The 21,028-nt window shown below is 37.7% G+C and overlaps 2 protein-coding genes across 2 annotated transcripts in view; one reads left to right on the top strand and one right to left on the bottom strand.

The window, feature by feature from the left end:
• Nucleotides 1–188: 188 nt before the first annotated feature.
• Nucleotides 189–18,282, bottom strand: LOC146461029 (putative ATP-dependent RNA helicase DDX47). Its single transcript, XM_085087491.1, has 16 exons — nucleotides 18,163–18,282; nucleotides 17,978–18,071; nucleotides 16,848–16,971; nucleotides 16,026–16,090; nucleotides 14,500–14,571; nucleotides 13,198–13,268; nucleotides 12,445–12,492; nucleotides 11,524–11,595; nucleotides 9,337–9,395; nucleotides 9,073–9,130; nucleotides 8,096–8,178; nucleotides 7,574–7,637; nucleotides 6,329–6,466; nucleotides 4,697–4,767; nucleotides 3,465–3,594; nucleotides 189–522 (listed from the first exon to the last, which is right to left on the bottom strand). Exons 1-16 carry the CDS (start codon nucleotides 18,214–18,216, stop codon nucleotides 391–393), a joined length of 1,335 nt encoding a protein of 444 aa, XP_084943617.1. The 5' UTR covers nucleotides 18,217–18,282; the 3' UTR covers nucleotides 189–390.
• Nucleotides 18,283–18,449: 167 nt separating this feature from the next.
• Nucleotides 18,450–21,028, top strand: part of LOC146461028 (uncharacterized) — a 28,180-nt gene continuing 25,601 nt past the window's right edge. The window contains exon 1 of the mRNA XM_085087490.1: nucleotides 18,450–18,584. Coding sequence (XP_084943616.1) covers nucleotides 18,450–18,584 — 135 coding nt within the window. The remainder of the gene's footprint in view (nucleotides 18,585–21,028) is intronic.

The following is a 21,028-nucleotide window of genomic DNA, read 5'->3' as shown; positions in this document are numbered from 1 at the left end:
TGGATTTAATTTTTGGGAACATCTTCCGCAGCAAGCATAATTTCAAACGCTGTAAATAACTGACACTTCAGTCATTATTTAGTGTTTCTTTTTCCAGTGCACAGCTATCTACACTGCAGTGTAGCGATAGCAAAAGAATTTGGTTTTATTAAATAAAATATCACGGACAAATACAGCGACTATCGACGGACAAATGGAGAATAAGAGTTTCTTCTGAACATTACTCTCTAGATAAGTAATATAAACTCGACCTATGAAGCAAAAAGAACCTCTGCGATCTACACAGAACATGCCGATTGTTATTGCTGTCTAGCCAGAAGGAAGCTTGTCCTTGGTAGAGCTGATGCTACAGTATGTGCATGTCATGTTTCTTTCCTCCAGAACTTCGCTTTATTTGGATTTCTTTCCCTTTTTCTTGCCGGCGTTGCCAAACTTCTTTTTCTTGCTCGGCATTCTGATCTCTTGGCCCTCGCCTTCTTCTTCTAAAGGTCTCTTTTTCTTTTCCTGGATTTCTCTCAGCTCCTGTGTGCGTGAACAATCAGTAACTGATGACTACATTCTCTGCAAGTTTTTGCGTTAAATTTAAGTAGCAAGGTCTTGCGCATTCCCGGAGTGCGGTACTTATTTTTGTCAACTCAGTTTTCTATCGATTGGTGCCAATTTTTAATACAAACTTCCAAAAGCGTTCCAAAATTGTTGACTTGTTTGAAATTCAGCTTTCAAAGTCAATAAAGACTGAAGACTCCTCTCCGCTAGCAGAGCGGATGAAACTACGCGAGCGTTGGCAATTCGAACGCGCACAAACTGCCAGAATGTAATACAAATCGTTTTAAGACAAATTCTTGCCGACTATGTTATTTTGATTTGATATTTAACAGTTTTTATGCCCAGTTGAAAATGCAGTATTTTAACAAAGTCCCTAAATAGTGATATGTACTTTTAAACATTTGTAAATTTACCGCAATTCACTTTTTGTGTCTACGGCTTCTAGAGAAGCGTAGACACTATGTCATCGGGTTGAGTGAAAGAGTGAAAGAGTGAAAGAGTGTAAGAGTGTAAGAGCGTAAATGCCACAGGAATCCCAAATGGAATCCTATCGAAAGCCGACGCTAATCCTCGACTGACCGAGATCTAAGCGATTGTATTTCCGGATCAGGACAATGGCGGCAATACGGTAAATGATGTTTTCCGATGTTGATTTGCTTTTTACAAATAGTTTAAGTGATGATTTGAACCAGAATTCTGTAACTTCTGTAATTTTCATCGCAAACGTGCCCGAATTTACTGCGAGTGATCGCTTTGAACAAACACGGAGTGTCTTCAAATTTTACATGCGTGTTTGCACGCACGCAAAAAAACCCTGAAAGTTTTGGCCTCTAATAGCAAATGCATCGTTTATTTCAATAAAATGTTTTGTTGGAAAAACTTTTTGTTGATTTTTGTGTCTTTGTCAATTCATATATGGGTTTGAGAAGCGACAAATGCGTAATCATGGACAATTTGCATAAGCGGGTTGAAATTTGATATGCCAATGGTCTTCATCAACATGCCGTGAATTTTAGATATTTTTGCATTCAAGTGTGTTTTTCGGCAAATGATTAATAGTAACGATATCATTTTACGTCAGAAAACACTTTGTTTAATCATTCCAGTTTAATATGCAGTTAATTTTGGAAGCCAACGATATTTATTTATCTACTGCGCATTTTAAACCGCTCTAGGAAAAAGTTAATTTATGCGAAAACTATGGAAACACGACAGGAGTCAAAGGGTTAAAGAATGCTACTTGCCATTCATTTGTTCAGTATAGATTAATTAATAGTTTCTGTTGCATTTTATGCCTACGTTTCAGGTTAGAACTTTGCTTTCAGTACTTTATGTTTAGAACTTTGCTGCATTGCTTTCAGTACAAAGTTGTGGTTCACGTTGTAAGATTATATAATATATTGTTTATGTTAGAATAAAGTTACAGTTCTCTTCTTACAAAATGTTTGTGGTAAACGATATCAGCTTAATCTCAATCTCACCAGTATTCTGTGCAACATTTTTACAACCATTTTTTTTTTATCTCTATCCTATTTCCACTCCTCCCTCTTCGTTTTCATTTCAGTCTTATTTCCCTTTTCTTCAATTCTTTTATATCACATTTCTATACCATATCTGCAGTAGACACATGCAGTCTGAGACTGCCTATTTTTATTAGTGCAATGGTATTTTTCGCTAATAAACTGGTATTATTGTAATCCGTACTTAGGAATAGTGTGCATGCAAAATAGTTTTCTGGCCCAGAGAGTTTTCGGGACCGGCTTTTGAGAAACAGATTCCTGGTGTCTAATAACGCCCTAATGTTTGCGACTGTTTTCACCAAGGCTAAAAATAAGTTACCGCGAACCTTTTTCCACAAAATTTAACTCTTTCACTGAATTTTTCAATACTGCGCTTGTGTATATTAACTCGACTCACTTTCAATTTCAATAAATACTACTGGAGTCAAAAGAGCAAAACAACTGTCGTTTACCCAAGTTTTCAGCTTACCCATGGGTTTTGAAAATTGCATACTCGACTTGCATAGGTAGTAACTGAGCTAACTACAATCCCAGCTATATATAAACCTTGAAACAGTTTGAACTGCCGGATCTCAACCCTCTTCCCCTTTTCAGCGTTGCTTCCTCCACAAAACAAGTTACATTCTAACAACATTTGAGTCCACATTGAGTGGGGGAGACGGGTGTTTCAATTTTATTTTAACTCGGATTGCAGCGGGATTGATTGGGCAAAGGCGAAGTTTGAGCAGCGTAGCTGTGAGAGAGAGTTATGGGGCGGAGGTGATTTCAAGTCCCGCTTAGCCTGCGTAGCTGGCGGTATTGTAGGCGCGCACGAAATAAAGTTTTGGCGGCGAAGCCGCGAGGACAATGGGGAGGGGGGCTTTGAAATATTTCTCGCGGCTTCGCCGCTCGCTTCTAGCGGTTCCGCTGCCAAACTTTATTTCGCGCGCGCCTACAATACCGCCAGCTACGCAGGCTAAGTCCCGCCATTTTCTCGCGGCGGCTTTCGCCAACCATCGCCTAGACTTTATATTCAAATATCAGCGCGAGGACAATAGAGACCTTTAGATTCAAGTACGATTACGACTACGAGTGCGAGATTTGTAAAAAGAAGAGATATATCGCAGGAAGTGGGCGATGAACTTGACGCAGTTGTTTTGAATAATGATAGCTGAGCCCTTTCGTGATTCCAAAAAGAAGAGATCCCGTTCTACGTTTCGAGGATTTGTTTTCGCCACTACGCAGTTCTCACAAAAACTGGTAGTAAAATGCCGATGGCTTTCTCGTTTTCCCGCCAAAACGACACTGGTTCGCACGTGAGCACTCTTTGTCTATTGGAAAAACTCGTAGTCGCACTCTACTCGTACCAGGATCTAAAGGTTTCTAATACCGCCAGCTACGCAGACTACACTCTCTTACCATCTTAGCGTATCTCTGTGCCTCCGTGACTCGCTCCATCAGTAACAAGACTTCTTCCTCCACTGTGGGGTACAGTGGAAGTTTCTTACCAATTAGTTGCTCGATCCGCTGGTATAATTCCACGTCATATCTACAAAAGAATAAAGAATTACTCGTGAGTTACGAAATCCAGCTTTACTTTGTCACTTCTTTGCAATTGAGGAACACAATAGATAGCAATAGAGTCCATTATTTGAGTGTCGTAAAACCAAACCCAAAGTTATCACCCCAGCAAATCAGAACAGACGTAAGCAACGCAATGAACCAATCGGAACTCGAAACAAGTACATGTAACCGGCGCCAAGCGCGGGAAAACGCGTGCGAGCGAGGCACGATTGGTTATTATTATTGCTTCCCATTGGTTGAGAGAGTGGCGCGAGTTTTGCTAACCAATGACAGAGTGCAAGTAAAGCAAAACCAAAGCAAACGCCAAATTACTTTGAATTCGACACTCAAATGAAAACTACTCTAAAATTTTGATTTGCGTACAGCTACACTCTCATTCGCTGCGTATGCCACGTAACATTTGTGTCACTTCAATTTATAAAAGAAACAGAAAATGGCCGCTTTTTCCTTTCATGACCAGTTACAAACACTCGAGGAAGATTGGAATAATTTGAAAGTGCTTGTGTAAAACTTCGCCTGTTCGGTTCGGGTTCACAATAACTTTTGAATCTCGTGTTTGCACCAGGCTGTAACAGACTTAGAGCGCATACCATTTTTACTTCCTCAAAAAATTAGTTTGAAACTTCCTTACAATTATCATTGTCATTCCAGCAACATCTGTTTTTTCAGGGCGGTTTTCAGTGTAGTGTGGTAAAACCCAAATCAAAGTTATCACTCTAATCAATCAAACCAAACGAACCAATCAGAACTGGAAACAGATACATGTGAACGGTGTCAAGCGCGGGAAAACGCGCACGCGTAAGTCACGGTTGGTTTTGGTTTTGCTTCTCATTGGTTGAGATAGTGGCGCGAGTTTTTTTTAACCAATTACAGGGCGTAGTACGGCCAAACCAAAGTAACCGCGAAATTACTATCGACGAAAAAGTATCTCAAACGAGTATTTTACGCGTTTGTGGGCATAATTTTTTTGTGTGAGTTCTGATTGCTTTGTTGCGTTACTTGACATCAACGAAATGACACAACGAAACCTCTCTACTTGTGTGGCGATCAATATAAACTGCACTTACTGAGTGACAAACGTGATGGAGCGGCCTGATCGACCGGCCCTCGCTGTTCGTCCAACACGATGGATATAATCCTGAAATAATGTAAATGCGATTACGACAAGGGCTGCAAATACATGAACATATTTTTCTTCAAAGGACATTTGTCCAGACTGGCATCACATTATCCTATACTAAATTTGCAGTATCTGTTTAACGCTGTGCTTTCTTGTCTTTCTTGTCAAAAGCCCCATTCACACCAACAAAACATGTTTAATTAAACCAGGTTTAACAGAATGAAAATCGGTAACAGAAAGCTGAACCATTGGCTTTGATATAGGATTCAAGTAAACTTTAACTTATGCTTTTATTTGTGCTAAATCTGTAGTCGACAAAAATCCGAAAGTAGCTTTTATGAAGGGAACAATTCAACTGTGTTTAACTAAATAGCTTTTAAACGTGTTTAAGCCTTGGTGTGAATGGGGCATAAGAAAGAATTGAAGGGCTCAGAGCATTACCGACCTATGTCGCATTTCACATCGCTTTTTGTTGTTTTAGCTCAGATTCACCAGAGGTTTTCGCATGTGGCCTTGAATTCCTTCAGGAGACACTGCTCCAATGTTGTACCCGCTGCTTTGCGCTTCGTTTGCAATAAAAACCTATGATTATGGGCAAGATTTCCGTTTGTATCACAAAAAGAAACGCATTCCGTCTCTCCGTGGAAGTCAATTTTCACGTGCTCGGATGTTTCACCCGCTCTACGATCCTTGAGAGAAATAGTGCACACCCAGGGTCTCTTTATTATTTTCGTGTGTATTTATGTGTGTTTGTTCTTGTGTCCCTGACCTTAACATTTAAATATCTTTTCTTACAGCTGGCTACCTGGCATTTTTAACTTTTTGGTTATTTCGGGCAGCCAGCACCCCTACCATCTATCGTATGTATATATTTATTTTTTCTGTTGTAATAATAATGGGGTGAAATAAAGTGTTGTTGTTGTTGTTGTTGTCGTTGTTGCATTAAAGGGAGTAACCCGTAACACCTGTATAATTATTATGACTGAATATTCTTGAAAAATCCTGGATTTTGCCGGTGATATTGTTGGCTGTAGGGTCATTTTATACAGAAAGCGACAAAACGTTTACAGCTGTGAACGTCAATGTAACATGTGTCTGCTGTAAAAACTCATTAGGGAGCTTTAGCAACGACGACGGCAGCGAAAACGTCACTATTAAAATGAATTCGCGTTTTATTTTTCAAACGTCGTCGCGATTATTCCAACTCGATTTAAATGTCAAATGTAGGTGAAATTTCTGGAGTTTAGAAAGTATAGAAAGAGACGAAAATTCGTCGTCGCGTGTTTACGTCGTCCATAAAATGTCCTATCAGGAAATTTCACAAAGTGCCATGCACGTGCAGAGTTGTTGCTTTGGTTATAAGGCCTACTGAGTTTTTTGACGTTCTCGTTGCAATCTCCGACGTCGTTGCTAGAGCTCCGTAATGACAGAGCTGACCTAGGAGACGAAGTACAGGGGGGGGGGGGGGGGTACTATTCTCGCACCGACAAATAAATAGGTAGTGTTTAAGTTTTCCACAGTTCTGAACAAGTATTCAGAGACAACTTTATGTTGCTTTGTCCAAGGTTTTAATATTTACCTTTGAATGCGTTGGTATGTCAAAATTAATCACAACATCCACGTGAGGAATATCCAGTCCCCTGCTTGCCACATCGGTGGCAATCAGAATTGATCGATCTTTGGACTTGAACTTGTTTAAAGCTCCAAGTCGCTTAGACTGAAAAGAAACCAAAAATTCTACTTTTTAATAAAAGCATTTTAAAGCTGGAAAACATTAATCTGCAGATATACAGGGTTATAATAACCTTTTCTTGCTCCGAAAATTCATTGCACTGATTCAGTGCAAAAATTCACCGCAATTGTACCAAATTCAATGATATGCTTCTTCCTTTCCAGTCACTCCACGCGGTTTGCCATTGCATTCACAATACTGCTTTAATTCCAAACAACCCATAGTTTAGCAGTATGCAGGCCCCAGTTGTTCAAAGGCCGGATAACTTTATCTGCTGGATAAGGCACTATTCAGGGTCTAAAATATACTTCACGTAAAACCTTTTCCAAGGTTTTCGTTCACTCCCAAACTTAACTGTGGTTAGAGTGTGCATATTCGCTTGTACAAGAGGAAAAACTGAAATCTTTGCACAGATTGGAACTGACGGATAGCGACTTATCCACAGGATAAAGTTATCCGGCCTTTGAACAACTGGACCCAGGATGTCTGTGAGTAGTTTGATTGCCTAGCTCACACGAGTCTCTTTTAGCTCAGTGGCAGAACATCTGAACTACACTGTAGTAATCAGAAGGTCTTAGGTTCGACTCCTGATAGGTCAGGAGCACTCGTGTCATTACTGAATAATACATCATTCTCATTTGTTCACCAGGCTTAAAAAATTACATCACATTTCCTTTCAATGCGCATATGCCACACATTGACATTTCAATCCTAGCAGTATGCAGGATGTTTGTCCCATGACTTAGTTTAATGGCCCCACAGTGTAGCTCCCATGAGTCTCCTGTGGCTCAGTGGTAAAACATCCAAACTAGTAATTATTGGAAGGTCATACGTCCGATACCCTGGGAGAGTAGTCGCCTTTTCTGGGCAGATGAAACAAAAGCTGGAAAAGGGGCTCTAGCGAATTATAGGTTAGACTCCTGTTGGGAAACTCAGATTTATTTTTCCAAGTTTGCCTTTGTCATTGACTGAAAAAACACACCATTCTATCATTTTAATTACCAGGCTTAAAACATAACATTACATTTCTTTCACATAACCCACAACTTGTAAACAAAACTACAATTTTAAAAGAACCTAATAAATATGTACCTGACTCATTTGTCCATGAAGAGGCACAGCTTGAAGGCCAAGATTTCTCAACATCAATGTTACTCTACAAGCAAAAGCAACTTTAGGGCAAACACAAACATGATAAAAATACTATTTAATAGTTCTGTTTAGTCAGTAACTTGTAAACACATTATAGATGAAGTGAAAAATCATAACATTATTTTGTAAATCTCTCTAGCCTGAAAGAAAAGATCCCAGAATAATATTTTATATTATAACAAGTCTGTGCTTCCCTCCTGCCCTTTTTAATTTAAAAAAAGAGATCTCCTAAAAAGTTTATATCATATTTATTTCTTTGTGAAGTTTAATGCTCGGTCCCACAAGCACTTGTGCTACGTATAAACACTACCAAGGGTAAATAAAGGTTACTTATTTTATTTATTTATCTGATCATGAATGAACACGTGTAGAATTACTTTTAATTATGTCTATGACCACGAGTTTGCTTTATTTAAAAGTCGTTGTTGAGCTGAAAAGAAGACAAAAGCTTAAAATCCTTACCTCTGCACATTATTACATGTACCACAAAACACCATGAAAGTATTTCCAGCCAATTCATTAAGTACAGACACCAAATAACAGTCCTGTATATACAAATGGCAAAACCGTATTAGCCAAAAATCGTCACTGTACAAGTTAAAGGCACATCAAACACTTGATTTAATAGTGCTGTTACCAATTAAACTGGAAATCAGAACACAAGGAAAACAACATAAAATTATTAATGTTGAAGCCAGTGTTTACATCTCACATTTGATAGGTTTTACCAAATGCTACACAATATATATTTTTGACTGAAATATTTTTGTGTTGTGTCGTACCATAGCACTAGATCCCAGGGCCCAAGTGTGCAAAGCCCGATTAAGCTAATCGTGGATTAACGTGAACTTTGATTCAAGTTTAATTACTAATCGGTAAAGATTATTCCAAAAGATTTTTGGCTTCATTTTTGACTTAGACTTTTCTTTACCTTTAGCTTGAAATTAGGCTTTAAAACCACTTTTAAAAGAGTGAGATGAAAACCTTGGTTAACTTTTAATCGTAGATTAGCGTTAATCAGCTTTCGAACAACCCGGCCTAGATCTAAAAAATGCCTGCATCACATTTTACTGACAGAAGTAGTCTGGTCTGGTGACAAAAACCAATGAATAATGACCATATGTTCCTCAGAGCTACAGTACATGTAATATATTGTATTAGTATATTGGTACATGATTAGTCTGTTTACACATTTTTTTATTATTGTTTGTTTTGAATACTTTACTATACAAATGGTGAGAAGACCTTAAAGAAGATATGAGGCCTATTAAGACAGGAAAAAAATTGTTTGTACGGTACAAATGTTTCTTTGATCATTCTTTGATCAACCAGTCAGTAGCATCTTTGCCAATTCATAAAATAATAATGTCCATGTTTCAGAGAACATCAGTTCAAGATGTTGCAGAAACACATGTAAAGAGCAGCAAGGTAAACGTCACCTTATATTTATTTGGAATGAATAAATAACTCTGTTGTAGTTTGTCTACCGTTGTATATCTGGGAAGATAGAAAATTATGTATCAGTATGAGATTCAATAAATATATTATATCATAAAAACTACACTACTGTAACTTCAAAACTTGATAGTATAAAATTGTCCAGAAAAGATGTCACATTCATTACACCATGAATATGAAACAAAGAACACCTTGGAGAGCTCATTTTTCAAATTTAATTTATAGTAAGAACACTTGTTACTCACTTTGTTGCAACCTCAACCTTCACTGGATTTTGTAAGGATGCTCTTTGAAGCTTTTGAACCTAAGAAAAATCACCAAAGTGACTGTTTTAAATGAAGCTTTTTCCCTAGACCATCCTAATGGCAAACATACATGTAACATCTGCTAAAAGTTGAATGTTATTCTTAGTTAACGATTTTTTCTTAGGTTTAGTATGATTTTCCATATTCTTGTATTGATTTTACCAGTTTTCACCATTTCTAATTACTATATTGTAAACTCCAGTCCCAACGAGGTTTTTGTAATTTTTCAAGATATTGTAAACACATTGTAATCATTTTTTTAATATGGGAATGTGGTGATTAAACATCTTTAATATTAAGAGTCATGTACAAAATAAAATTCTTGTTATCATACTCATAGCAAGTCTCGCTAACAAAGCATGTATTTCCAGAAAGTATCTTTCCAGAGATCATTACATGTACAGTATATCTGAACGGCTGTCCTCTGGAGCATACTTGAGCCTAATGTACTGTACATGTAGTAAGTACAAAGCCAACATGCTGTCAGCATTTGAAGGTCTGAGGGCATAACCGACTTATGTCGAATTTTAGCGCAGCTTTCGATTTCGCACGGATTTGTCTGAATTTTGGCTCTCCCTGGTTTGGAAAACATTTCACGGTTTAACAATCGTGGACAAAACTCCTTGACAAAACCAAACACGAACAGAACAAAAAACACTTGCTTACTTCTCCCTCCCACCCCCCCCCCCCCCCCTATGCAATGAGAACCGAACACAGACAGCCAAAAAACCACTCACTTACTGTTTCTCCCTTCATAATTCTACAACAGTTACTTCTCCCTTCCCCCCTCCCCCTTATGCAATGTTGATGTGGGAAGTGATGCTTGCCAGGAAACTGTTTGTGACCCAAAAGACAACATTGAGTCAGGGGGAGTGGGAGGGGGAGGGGGAGGGGTATTTGGTAGTTTGCTTGTCTACAAGTGAACGCGCTTGGAAGGCAAATTTTTGATAGGTTTTGTCCACGTCAGACTCGTTCTCCAAATTATCGGTAGGCTAAAAGTTTCCACTGTCCACGAGCTGTGTTTAGTCGCACCAGTTGTTGTTTCTATAAGTAACGTTTGAGATGATATCATGGTTTGCTTTTGCGGCTTGTAACAAGCCCAAAATAGATCAAGGAAGTGGGGATAAACAACTTGCGTATCGTACTGGCTAGTTGGTTTCGCTTTTGTTTGGTGAAGTTTGTAAATGCACCGACATCTATGGATCTTTTGAAAAGTTATGAAATTGAGGAATGCAGTTCACAGGAACTGGTGGAAATGTTGTCCAAAGAATCCCTCCTTGGTAGTGATGACTGTGCCGTGATGAATTTTTCAATTCGATTATCAAATCCCGCGGGAGCATCAGAGACAAATCCCGCCATGTGCAAGGTGTTTTGCAAGCCTTAGTTGTGGTTTGCCAGAGTTGAAATTCTGTATGTAACGATTAACTTGACAATTTCAAGGCAATGATTCAATAAAAGTACGATTAACATAGATTTTCAATGGTTAACACCGACTGCTCGTAAAAAAGAATAGATAGTCTTTACCTTTTAATAGAACTGCCGTTAATCATTGTTAATCGTTGAAATGGCTACATGTCTTCCTGTTAATCGTGTAGAATGCTAGTATTTTGCGTTATGAAGAGTGATATGTCGACAAACGGGACAACGCTGGATTCTACGCCAGGAAATGGACACATTTTCTCTTGGAGGATGTAACTGTTTACATTTCGGACATTCCTGTCACGTACGTAGTAGTTTGTAACAGAATCAAATAAAAGCGTGACAGCATTCTTTTCGCTGCTCCCGTGAAAAACACCGCTTTCGTGTGCCGTGTTTCAAAGACAACAAGTGTATATTGAATACAAGTATTTAATCCTCAGTGCATTGTCCTTTTGGTCATCCAGTGTCTATGATGTTACCGAGATATCTTTACAAGATGGTAAAATTTCTCAATGGCATTAATACGAAACACAAAGCGGCGTGAAAAAATACTGGACAATGGTTTTCAATCGAATTGCAGTTCACATACAAAAGTTTGCACAAATCCGAGCTACATCGAAAAACGGGCTGAAATTCGACATAAGTCGGTTATGCTCCCAGCCCTTCATTTGTAAAGGGAAAAAAAGCTGTAACAAATACATTTCTTACCTTTTTGGTCATTGTAGCAGAGTATAAATATGTTCTTCTTTCTTTGGGTATGATTTTAAGTATCTTGTCAACCTACAATTTTATAATTTTGCACTTCAGTAAACGTATGCTAATTTCTGTAACATACAATACATCAGTTCTAAGTATTCTCTGATGTACATGTACGTTATAGGAAATACTTGTATTTTTTATTTTCAATTTAATTCATTACCTACTAAAACCTACTAAAAAAGTAATATTTATTATTATGTTAATTTTAGTTCCCTTAAGTGATTTATATTTATTTGGTAACTAAAGATAGTCTGTAAACATGGAAATTTAATACTTGATGCATTCCTGTCAGAAGTACTGCACTTATGTCCAGAAATGCACCTAACCCTGATTGTGGGTACTTTATATAAGACAGGTGTTTTTGTCGTTTTCATTTGACTTCATGTTTGACAGAATTATTTGTGTTTTATTAAGAATTTTGGGTAGGGGACACTTTGTGATGTCTCTCATACAGTTCATGCATATCATTACCGTGCATTTCTGGACATATCTCAAGTACTGATCAGAAGTAATAAACAAAATTTGTGTTTGTATTGCATCCAATTTATAAATTCTTGCCTTCAGCTTTAGTCTGCAAATACCGCCCTGATATAGTGCTGCCACTCCTTCTGAATATATTACTTAAGTCTTCAAAAACAAAGACCAAATACAAATTGATTTCACATGTACAAGTTACAAGTAATGTTACATTTTCCATACCTGGCTAACCTTTACCCTAAAATTTGGATTGGGCATCCTGGATGACCCATCTGATCATATTGATTATCTTTGACAGTACTTCATCAGTTGTCATTTCACAACACTTCGACTACTAACAACATCTCAAAATCAGTAGCTGTTTGAATTAACATGTTCGCACAATTTACCGACCTCTTTTTCAAAATCAAGGTTTAATATTCTATCAGCTTCATCCATAATCTGCAAAAAAAAAAAAAAAAAAAAAAAAATCAACACATACAAATATCAAGTTGTGATTTTCTTCACAGTAAAGAGCAGAAAAGCTGACCAATCACCATTAGATAATGATTACAGAATTGGAACCCCTTAAAATCCAGCCACTTTCTACAAGTGGTAAGTGGGAGGGGGGAAATAGTGTGATAATAAGCATTGTAACTACATCTGTAAAGCCTCATTTTCATGTATGCAGGATACAGCAGTCCGCTGTAAGTTCTGAATGAGAATAATAAATTGTTTACTTGACAGGAAATTATATGGTATTGGGTGTGAATTCATTATTATTTTAGTGTACTAGAAACAGGTACATACAATACAATACAATACAATACAATACAATACAATACAATACAATACAATGCTTTTTATTTAATTGTGGGGTCATGTTATAAAATTTAGAAGACAAAAACACTAATTTACATTTGCTAAAAAAATATCTATTAATTCAATTCAGACTAATTGTACTAAATCTTAACTTACAGATAATAAGATATCAAACTACTTAATCAACACACCTAATAATCATGTACAATCGGAAATCACCCGTTTCCTTCACAAATGACAAGATCAAGTGAATTTGAGATCAGTCAAATTACTAAAATGGTACACATAAAATTCATCCCCAGTAAAATATCGCAAAGTCTGAGGTATGTTTTTTTTCCAACTTACCAAAAACTTTAATGTTCTTAAGTTGAATCCTTTTGTGTTTTCCAAGTGATCTATTAGCCTTCCTGGTGATGCTGAAAGGAAAATAGAGTAAACAAAATTTTCATTTTACAGGCTTAGACAGTCAGCCTCTGTATCAACTTTTAAAAGACAAATATCTTTAGTTAAAACTTTTCTTTTAAACATTTTGACACTGATGGAAAATCTTTATTATTTTAAATTAAGATTGTCACTGATATTTCTTTTATATGTCTCTGTTTTCACAATAAACTGATCTATTTTGTTACCTGTAATAATACTAGTCAGGCACCTTTGACTTTACAGGATAATGCTATGTGTGCAACATAATTTGACATTGTTGTTGACTAATACAGTGTAGATAAGAATAAGCTAAAAAACGGAACGACATTTCAGTGTCATCTTGGCACCATAATCAAGTAAAGAATGTAACAGTAAAGATAATTTATACAGAAAGTTCCTGTATAAATTATCTTTTCTGTTAGTCATTCTTTACTTGATAATGGTTCCACTTTCCTCATTTAGACAAAGCACTGACAGCTTGTTTAACCGCATAATCACAGCTTGTCAGGCTACAGGTAGTGCTGTTTTACAGTCAACCCATGCCAGGTCACGCGTGAACGGCATTTTCGAAATTTGAACGGAGTTTTGAAATTTACATGTCAGTTTTGAAAATCGCCAACCAGATTTCTGAGTTCCCGTATAAATTTCCCTAGCTTATTGACAGTATAAAGCTATGCATTTTTCTTTACATTGCAAAATTGAATATTTCAAGAATAACAATGGTTTCCCAAGTATTTTGAATCTTTTTTTCAGTTAATGCATCTTTTTCGGAAAGATTTTTAGAGAATTGTCCAACATTCCATTCACACGTCAAACATTACAAAGAGAAATTCGAATGTTCATTTCATTCTTGGAAATACTGTTCATGCGTGACCTGGATCATAGTTAATAAACGGCAATGGTTATGAAGCTTGACAAACTCCTTTGTTATATGTTTTTGTTAGCGATTTTGGCCTTGACCGTGCACAAACTACAATAGATTTTGAAATGTGTTGGAACAACTGACCAATAAAAACGTTCCTGCTAAGATATTCAACTGTGGTGTGAACGTTAAAACAAAGGATTGTGCACGGTCGCGGCCCTTCCAACATAAACTGCAGCACCATTGTTTTCATGGCAAAGTTTCATAACCAGTCCCTCAATTAACTATGCCTGGATTGACTGTAAAAGAAGTTCAATTAGCCCTAGCAAGGCTCAGAGTACTACCTGCACCATTTAACTTACCAATTATAATGTGTGGTTTCTTTGCCAACATGAGGGCTTGTGACATCATATCTATTCCACCAACAATCACAGCTGTACATAGCAAATGAACACCATTGTGCCTTAGTACACATACAGTTGGCAGATTTGCAGAAATGGGAAGATACAGCTCAACTGGTATTCAGTGACACTTAACGCTCAAAACGCCAGCACTCGAATCTCTTTACAGTGGCCAATTCCCATCGATACAGCACCACATTTTCTTAGACTAACCCCTTACCCTCAAATTAAATCAACTTGAACGGAAAATCAGTTCACACAAAAGAGAAGGCACAACAGCTGTTACAAAAATTTCCAAAAGGGAAATTAATGAGTACAGTGGAACCTCGATTATCCGGACTCGTCGTAGCCTGCAGAGCAGGCGTTTTTGGGTGCATTCCAACGGGCGTTAGAAGGCCGCCATTTTGGATGCGTAGAGAATTGGGACTAGTGGAGGAGGGGCGGGTAAGGGACGTGGCAGAGAGGGAAAAAAAACAATAAATCTCGCCTTGATAACAACGTATAAATGGCTTGCTTTTGTTCGAGCCTAAATTCAAGCGATATTCCGTGTCCAGAGAGAGACGAAAGAGCTTCTTCGAGAGCACAATCGAAGCTTCGCAAGTCCGCCATATTTCCTTTTGCGAACAGACGTGCTTCTGATTGGCAGGTTGCAATCAACATGCTACCAACCGCACCAATCAGAGCCCCCGTCCATTCGGCGGCAGGTTCTGCGAACGAACAATGTTTGCGGGCAGGCATATTTTTTCCCCTCCTCTCCCCTCCCCCTCCTCTTTTTATAACCCGTCATCCTCTCCCTCGGAATCCTTTTTGGCCTCACCCCAACCCTCTTTCAGCTTTATCTTCCAAGATGGCGGCATAGAGTTTTCGTATCCTTTATCGTATCGCCAAATACGCCCACTCTGCAGGCTAGACTCATCGGGACCTCGGTAAATAGTATGGATAATCGAGAGTCTGGATAATCGAAAATATGAATATTAATGAGATATAAATGTAAACAAAAGGTTACAGCAAAGAAAACATCATTTTAATTGTGAAGTCTACACAGCCTGTATGTATTTACAAATAAACCTTTTAGTTCGGGTATTGTCTCGTTGCACTTGCGAATTTTGAAAATCGCACAGGATAATATGCTGTATCAACTGTCTTTTGAAAGGATTATTGGGCTTTTTGCGACTTTTAGTTTTCAAGATAACAACTAATTAATATTCATGAAAAAATTGGGACCAGAGAAAAAAGTCCGGATAATCGAGGTTCGACTGTACAGACAACTTGTTGCATTTATACCAAGCCCTGAAGTATCCTACAAAAGCAGACATTGCTTCCAGAAACTTGAAATCCTCTGAGACTTAGTTGATGATAACATAATAACAAGAACAGGAACATAATAATAACAACAACAATAATAATAAAGTACACATATTATTGTTTCAATCTTTAACGGAATGAATATTAATTTTATTTCAATATGAACTGTTACATCAGCTTACCACACTTTACTCCAATACTTGAACCTAGTGCTTCAAACTGTTCAGAGATTTGAAATGCTAGTTCCCTGAAAACCAACAGGAGAAAGGTTTATTCTTTCAAAGTGCTCTGCACGTGCAGAGAAGCACAAAACCAGTGGTCTAATTAAGTTTTTAATTGACTAACAAACTGTAATCAACCTTACCATACTATACCTGCCAACTCTCATGCATAATGCGTGGGTCTCACGCCTGGGGACTACAGACATTGATCTCACGCATCAAGGACAATTTCTCACGCCTGACTCACGAATCCGGAGGAGTTGTTCTAAAAAACCTTTGTTTCATTTCAGATTTGTTATGTCTTATTTCTTTGCTCTTTATAACAATCGCAAAAGCTTTCAAATGCCTACAATCCGTTTGAATCGTAAGTGTTGAAAGGTCGTCAGAATATCATCGTTTATTTTCGGCAACGTTCAGAAGTCTTTGGAAAATTGTCGGTAATCTTTGTAAGTGGCTCGGATGTTTTCGGAAATCCTGGTCATGACGAGGCAAAAATCTCACACTCAGAAAAAGTTGGCAGGTATACAATACGTTGTACATGAAAACATAAACTCAAAACTCAACTAATGACAACTGTTGTATTTTTACAATGTGATCGCAATCATCCCTTTTGGTGTTTAAAATATTCATAAATACCAGCAGCAAGGTTCTGAGGCCTACTATGAAACTCACAGCACTGACAATTTAGTGAAAGATCCCAGTTCTCACCATTTGACCACCCTGCTTTCATCAATTTAGTTTTTTTTATTGAAATTACTAATTAAAAGTAAATAAATGACAAACCTTGTTGGTGTAAGTACAAGTGCATACAATCTCTGTGGGTTTTCAAGTAATGTTTGAAGAACTGGCAGTGCAAATGCTCCTGTCTTTCCAGAACCTGTTTCTGCCAAACCAATAATATCCTTGCCTAGACCAATAGTTCAAGGAAGATCAGAAGATCGGTCTAAAAAAATCTCTTATTAATGAATATTCAGTTTACAAACAGAGTTTATAAGGTAATCTGGCCACTGTAAAGAGCACTCGAATCTCTTTACTGTGGCCAAAATAATTTAACAAACATTTGTTTCTAAGGGTCTAGAATGGTCCTTGAAAAATGATGGGTCTTGGCAAAGTTTTGGTGAGTCTCAAAATCTTGTTGTCTCAAACTAGAGTCTCAGAATCTTGAGCTTGTGATAAATAAACTGGGTCTCAGAATCTCGTATTTTGAAATTTAAAGTCTTGCGCACTACCAAGAAAAATAGTTCAAGGAAGATCAGAAGATCAGCACAAAAAAATATCTTATTAATGAATGTTTGGTTTTACAAACAGAGTTTATAAGGTAGTCTGACCATTGTAAAGAGCACTCAAATCTCCTTACTGTGGCCAAAATATCTTTTCAATGCTGTTGATAAAACCAAACATTCGTTTCTAAGGGGTAGAGAATGGTCCTTGAAAAATGATGGGTCTCGGCAAAGTTTTGGTGAGTCTCAACATCTTGTTGTCTCAAACAAGAGTCTTGGAATCTCGGGCTCATGATAAATAAAGTGGGTCTCAGAATCTCGTATTTTGAAATTTAAACACTACCAAGCGAAAGTTTAGTCTGAAATGAAACGTCAAAAAACAACAACCTACAACAAAACAATTAAACAAAGAATAATTGTGATGAACGGCTCAACATTGCAATCGTTACTATGCAACATGTAGGCTTATTTAAATTCTGCTTGTAAATTGGTCTATAAGTCTAGGTCTCGGATTTTAAATGAGGGTCTCGGCGTCTCGGCGAGTCTCGCATTTTACCACTACTCCCCACCGACACAGCACCACATGTACAGTTTTTTTAGAAGCACAAGCTTAAACGGTCTTGCCATAAGAATCTTCCTCCACTGGTTTGAGCACATTATAAATAAGATACAGGGATAACGTCTTCTACTTACCTTGTAGAGCCACTGGAATAGCTTCTCTCTGAATTTTGGTTGGCGATTTCCATCCCAACTGTTGGCATGCTTCGCAAAGAACATCCACTACACCCTAGGAAAAATGTTCAATATAAGTTCACTAGAATTCAATAAATACCTAGAATAGGCTAGTATATAACTTCACAATCATGAAGCTTTCTTACAAGGGATTTAAAAGTAACTTCTTGGTCTCCAACTTCTTCACCGGCGGCCGCCATTTTGAAAGTTATTCCACGTGATTGAACGGCTATGTAACCAGGCCTTCAATATGCAACCAGGCCGCCCCAGGCCAGTGAAGTCATGGAAACGGTCACAAACTGGCGGGTTGTTTTGGTGTGACGAAAGAGTTTGCCTTTCCTCTTCAGCAGAAATCACGGGCCTAGCATTTGTCCGCCTGTCGGAAATGAATGAATCTTTTGTCGTGGATAGTTTTCCAAGGTGTTTCTAGTTAATGGTCATGTCTACACCAAGGGCGCGAATGCGAGGCGACCGCGAGACAAAGATGTCTGTCGGAAATAAACCAGTGATTGGGCTTCGTCCGATCAAGGAAAGGAACAAGCGATCGGAAGCCATGATAGAGGAACAGGTAGATAAAGCCCCAAAGATTAACAGAATATAGTGTATAGTATCTGTAACGAAGTCCTTTGGCTTTCGTATTGGCGAAAAAATGTCTTAGATCGCAAACGTCCAAGTGCTGTACGTACATATCAAATTTCATTATTCAGGAAAGCATTTGGCGCCATCTACTGAGACAGGAATTAAAGATTATTAAATTGTAGGTTATTTGAATTGATATTAATTTAAATTACCATCATTTATTTATGATCGCAACTAGAAATGAACACTCCACAGTTAAATGTAGATTTTGTGTGGAACTGGGTTTCACAATTCGGCGCATGTGCATGAATCTAAAATACTTTTTTCTCCCTTATCTATAATGTGGCTTAAAAATCCTGCTCACATGTACTTCATTAATCACATACTACTAGTAATAGTTCTCACTAAAGCTGCCCCCGCTTTTTTTTTATGGTGTGATGCTTTGTACAGGGTATGTTGTTTTTTGCGTAAAATGCAGACTGAACACTGCAGACCAGGGATAAAATGCAGACTAAATAAAATTAAATTTTGTTCGGTTGGGCAGGTTGTATCCCGGAAAGTATTCATTCATTTTAAACTGTGAGAACTGTTTTCATTTTCTACGATTTTTACGCAAGCGCTAAATTCCTTCCTCGTTATCTGCGCAACAGAAATCTTTTCATATTTGAATTCTACATTTACTCAGCTTTCTATATAGACAAAAATGAGCTGGATAGGACATATATTTACCGAGATACGAATTTTTGAGTTTTCTGTACTCGGTTTGTTTACAACGTAATTAATTCACGGCGGACGGTACATCCATCCGCGCACTTCAAAATTCACCGATATATTTCGAAAGCACATCGTCAAATGCATTTTTTTTTTTCAAAACTAAAACATTTAAATATCTTGTTGAGCGGTTTTTCTCTTTATTTCGAAGCGAATTCTTGGAGAAATAATTTTTGAAAGTATTGGAAGAAGTAGGGCGCCGTCCCCAAAAGTCACGCAATGAAATCCTAAGTTCTTTTCGCAAGCCTCAAATTCCTTTTTCGCTAACAACACTACATATATCTTTTTGGAATTCTACACTTACTTATTAGCTTTCTATACAGACCAAAATCACTTCGAGTGTTTTACAGTCAACCCAGGTCACGCGTAAACGATATTTTTGAAATTTGAACGGAGTTTTGAAATTTACATGTCAGTTTTCAAAATCGTCAACGAGATTTCAGAGTTCCCGTATAAATTTCCCTAGCTTATTGACAGTATAAAGCTATGAATTTTTCTTTACATTGCAAAATTGAATATTTCAAGAATAACAATTGCTTCCCAAGTATTTTGAATCTTTTTTTCAGTTAATGCGTCTTTTTCGGAACGATTTCCAGAGAGATGTCCAAAATTTCATTCACACGTCGGACATTACAAAGAGAAATTCGAACGTTCATTTCATTCTTGGAATTACGGTTCATGCGTGACCTGGATTGACTGTAACTTTAAAAAGATAGTCTTTATAATTTAGTCTGCATTTTACCCCTAGTCTGCATTTTACCCCCAGTCTGCAGTCTGCAGTCTGCATTTTACACTGACCGGTGTGACCGTGTCTTGCGGTCAAAGATCGATAAACAGTATATAAATTTGTGCGAGTCTATTCTTCAAAGACCTCGATGAGCGAGGCTTGTTTCCACAATTTTGACTTTAACCAAATGATCTATAAAGCTATAAGCACTTATGACTTACCTTCAGCACTGGCAAACCTCGTGGTTAAGACTCCGTTCCCAGCATTCTTCGCTTGTTTATTCAAATCCTCATTCACCCCCAGCGAAGATTCGGCAATCCTTTGCGAACTTTTTGGGCAATCCCTTGCGAACCGTTTTCTCCAAAATCAAGATTTTTTCTCGACACACCGAAATTCTATACCCTATACGTGGGGAGTCCTAATGTGCCTCCTCGGGTTTTGGCTGTCTGGGCCAAAACCCTGCGGGGGCAATAATTAGTCGAAGCAAAATGATGGATGAGCAAAATTCACAGAAAACAGCAACACTGTCAATACTGAATTTAGTGTTAAAAAAAAAAATTATCCAAAGGATTTATACCACGATTAATAATTTGACAGGTATCTGCATGCAAAATAAAGCACATAGCCTCCTATGCAGATGTTATTTGGGCTCGTTACGCATTCATTCCTGGAGTGAATGTGAGATGAGTCCAAAGAGTGTCTGCGTAGGAGAAAAAATGCACAAAACCCTCCTGACACAAACGATCCTAGTAGTATACAGACTCTTTGTCATGTACAAACCTACATGTAGCAAATGGCATATTTCATTTTGATTTTCCCTGCAGTTCAGTGGTTTACAGAGCATCTGACCATTTGGCAAATGGTGATGGGTTCAGCTTGTCTGGGACTCTAGTTTTTCTTTTTTTTTTTTGATTCCATAACTGGCTGTGTCATGC

The sequence above is a fragment of the Pavona decussata genome, unplaced genomic scaffold, assembly GCF_977016875.1.
Source record: "Pavona decussata unplaced genomic scaffold, jaPavDecu1.1 SCAFFOLD_202, whole genome shotgun sequence".
NCBI classification, from domain to species: domain Eukaryota; kingdom Metazoa; phylum Cnidaria; class Anthozoa; order Scleractinia; family Agariciidae; genus Pavona; species Pavona decussata.
This window is presented reverse-complemented; position numbering and strand designations above follow the sequence as displayed.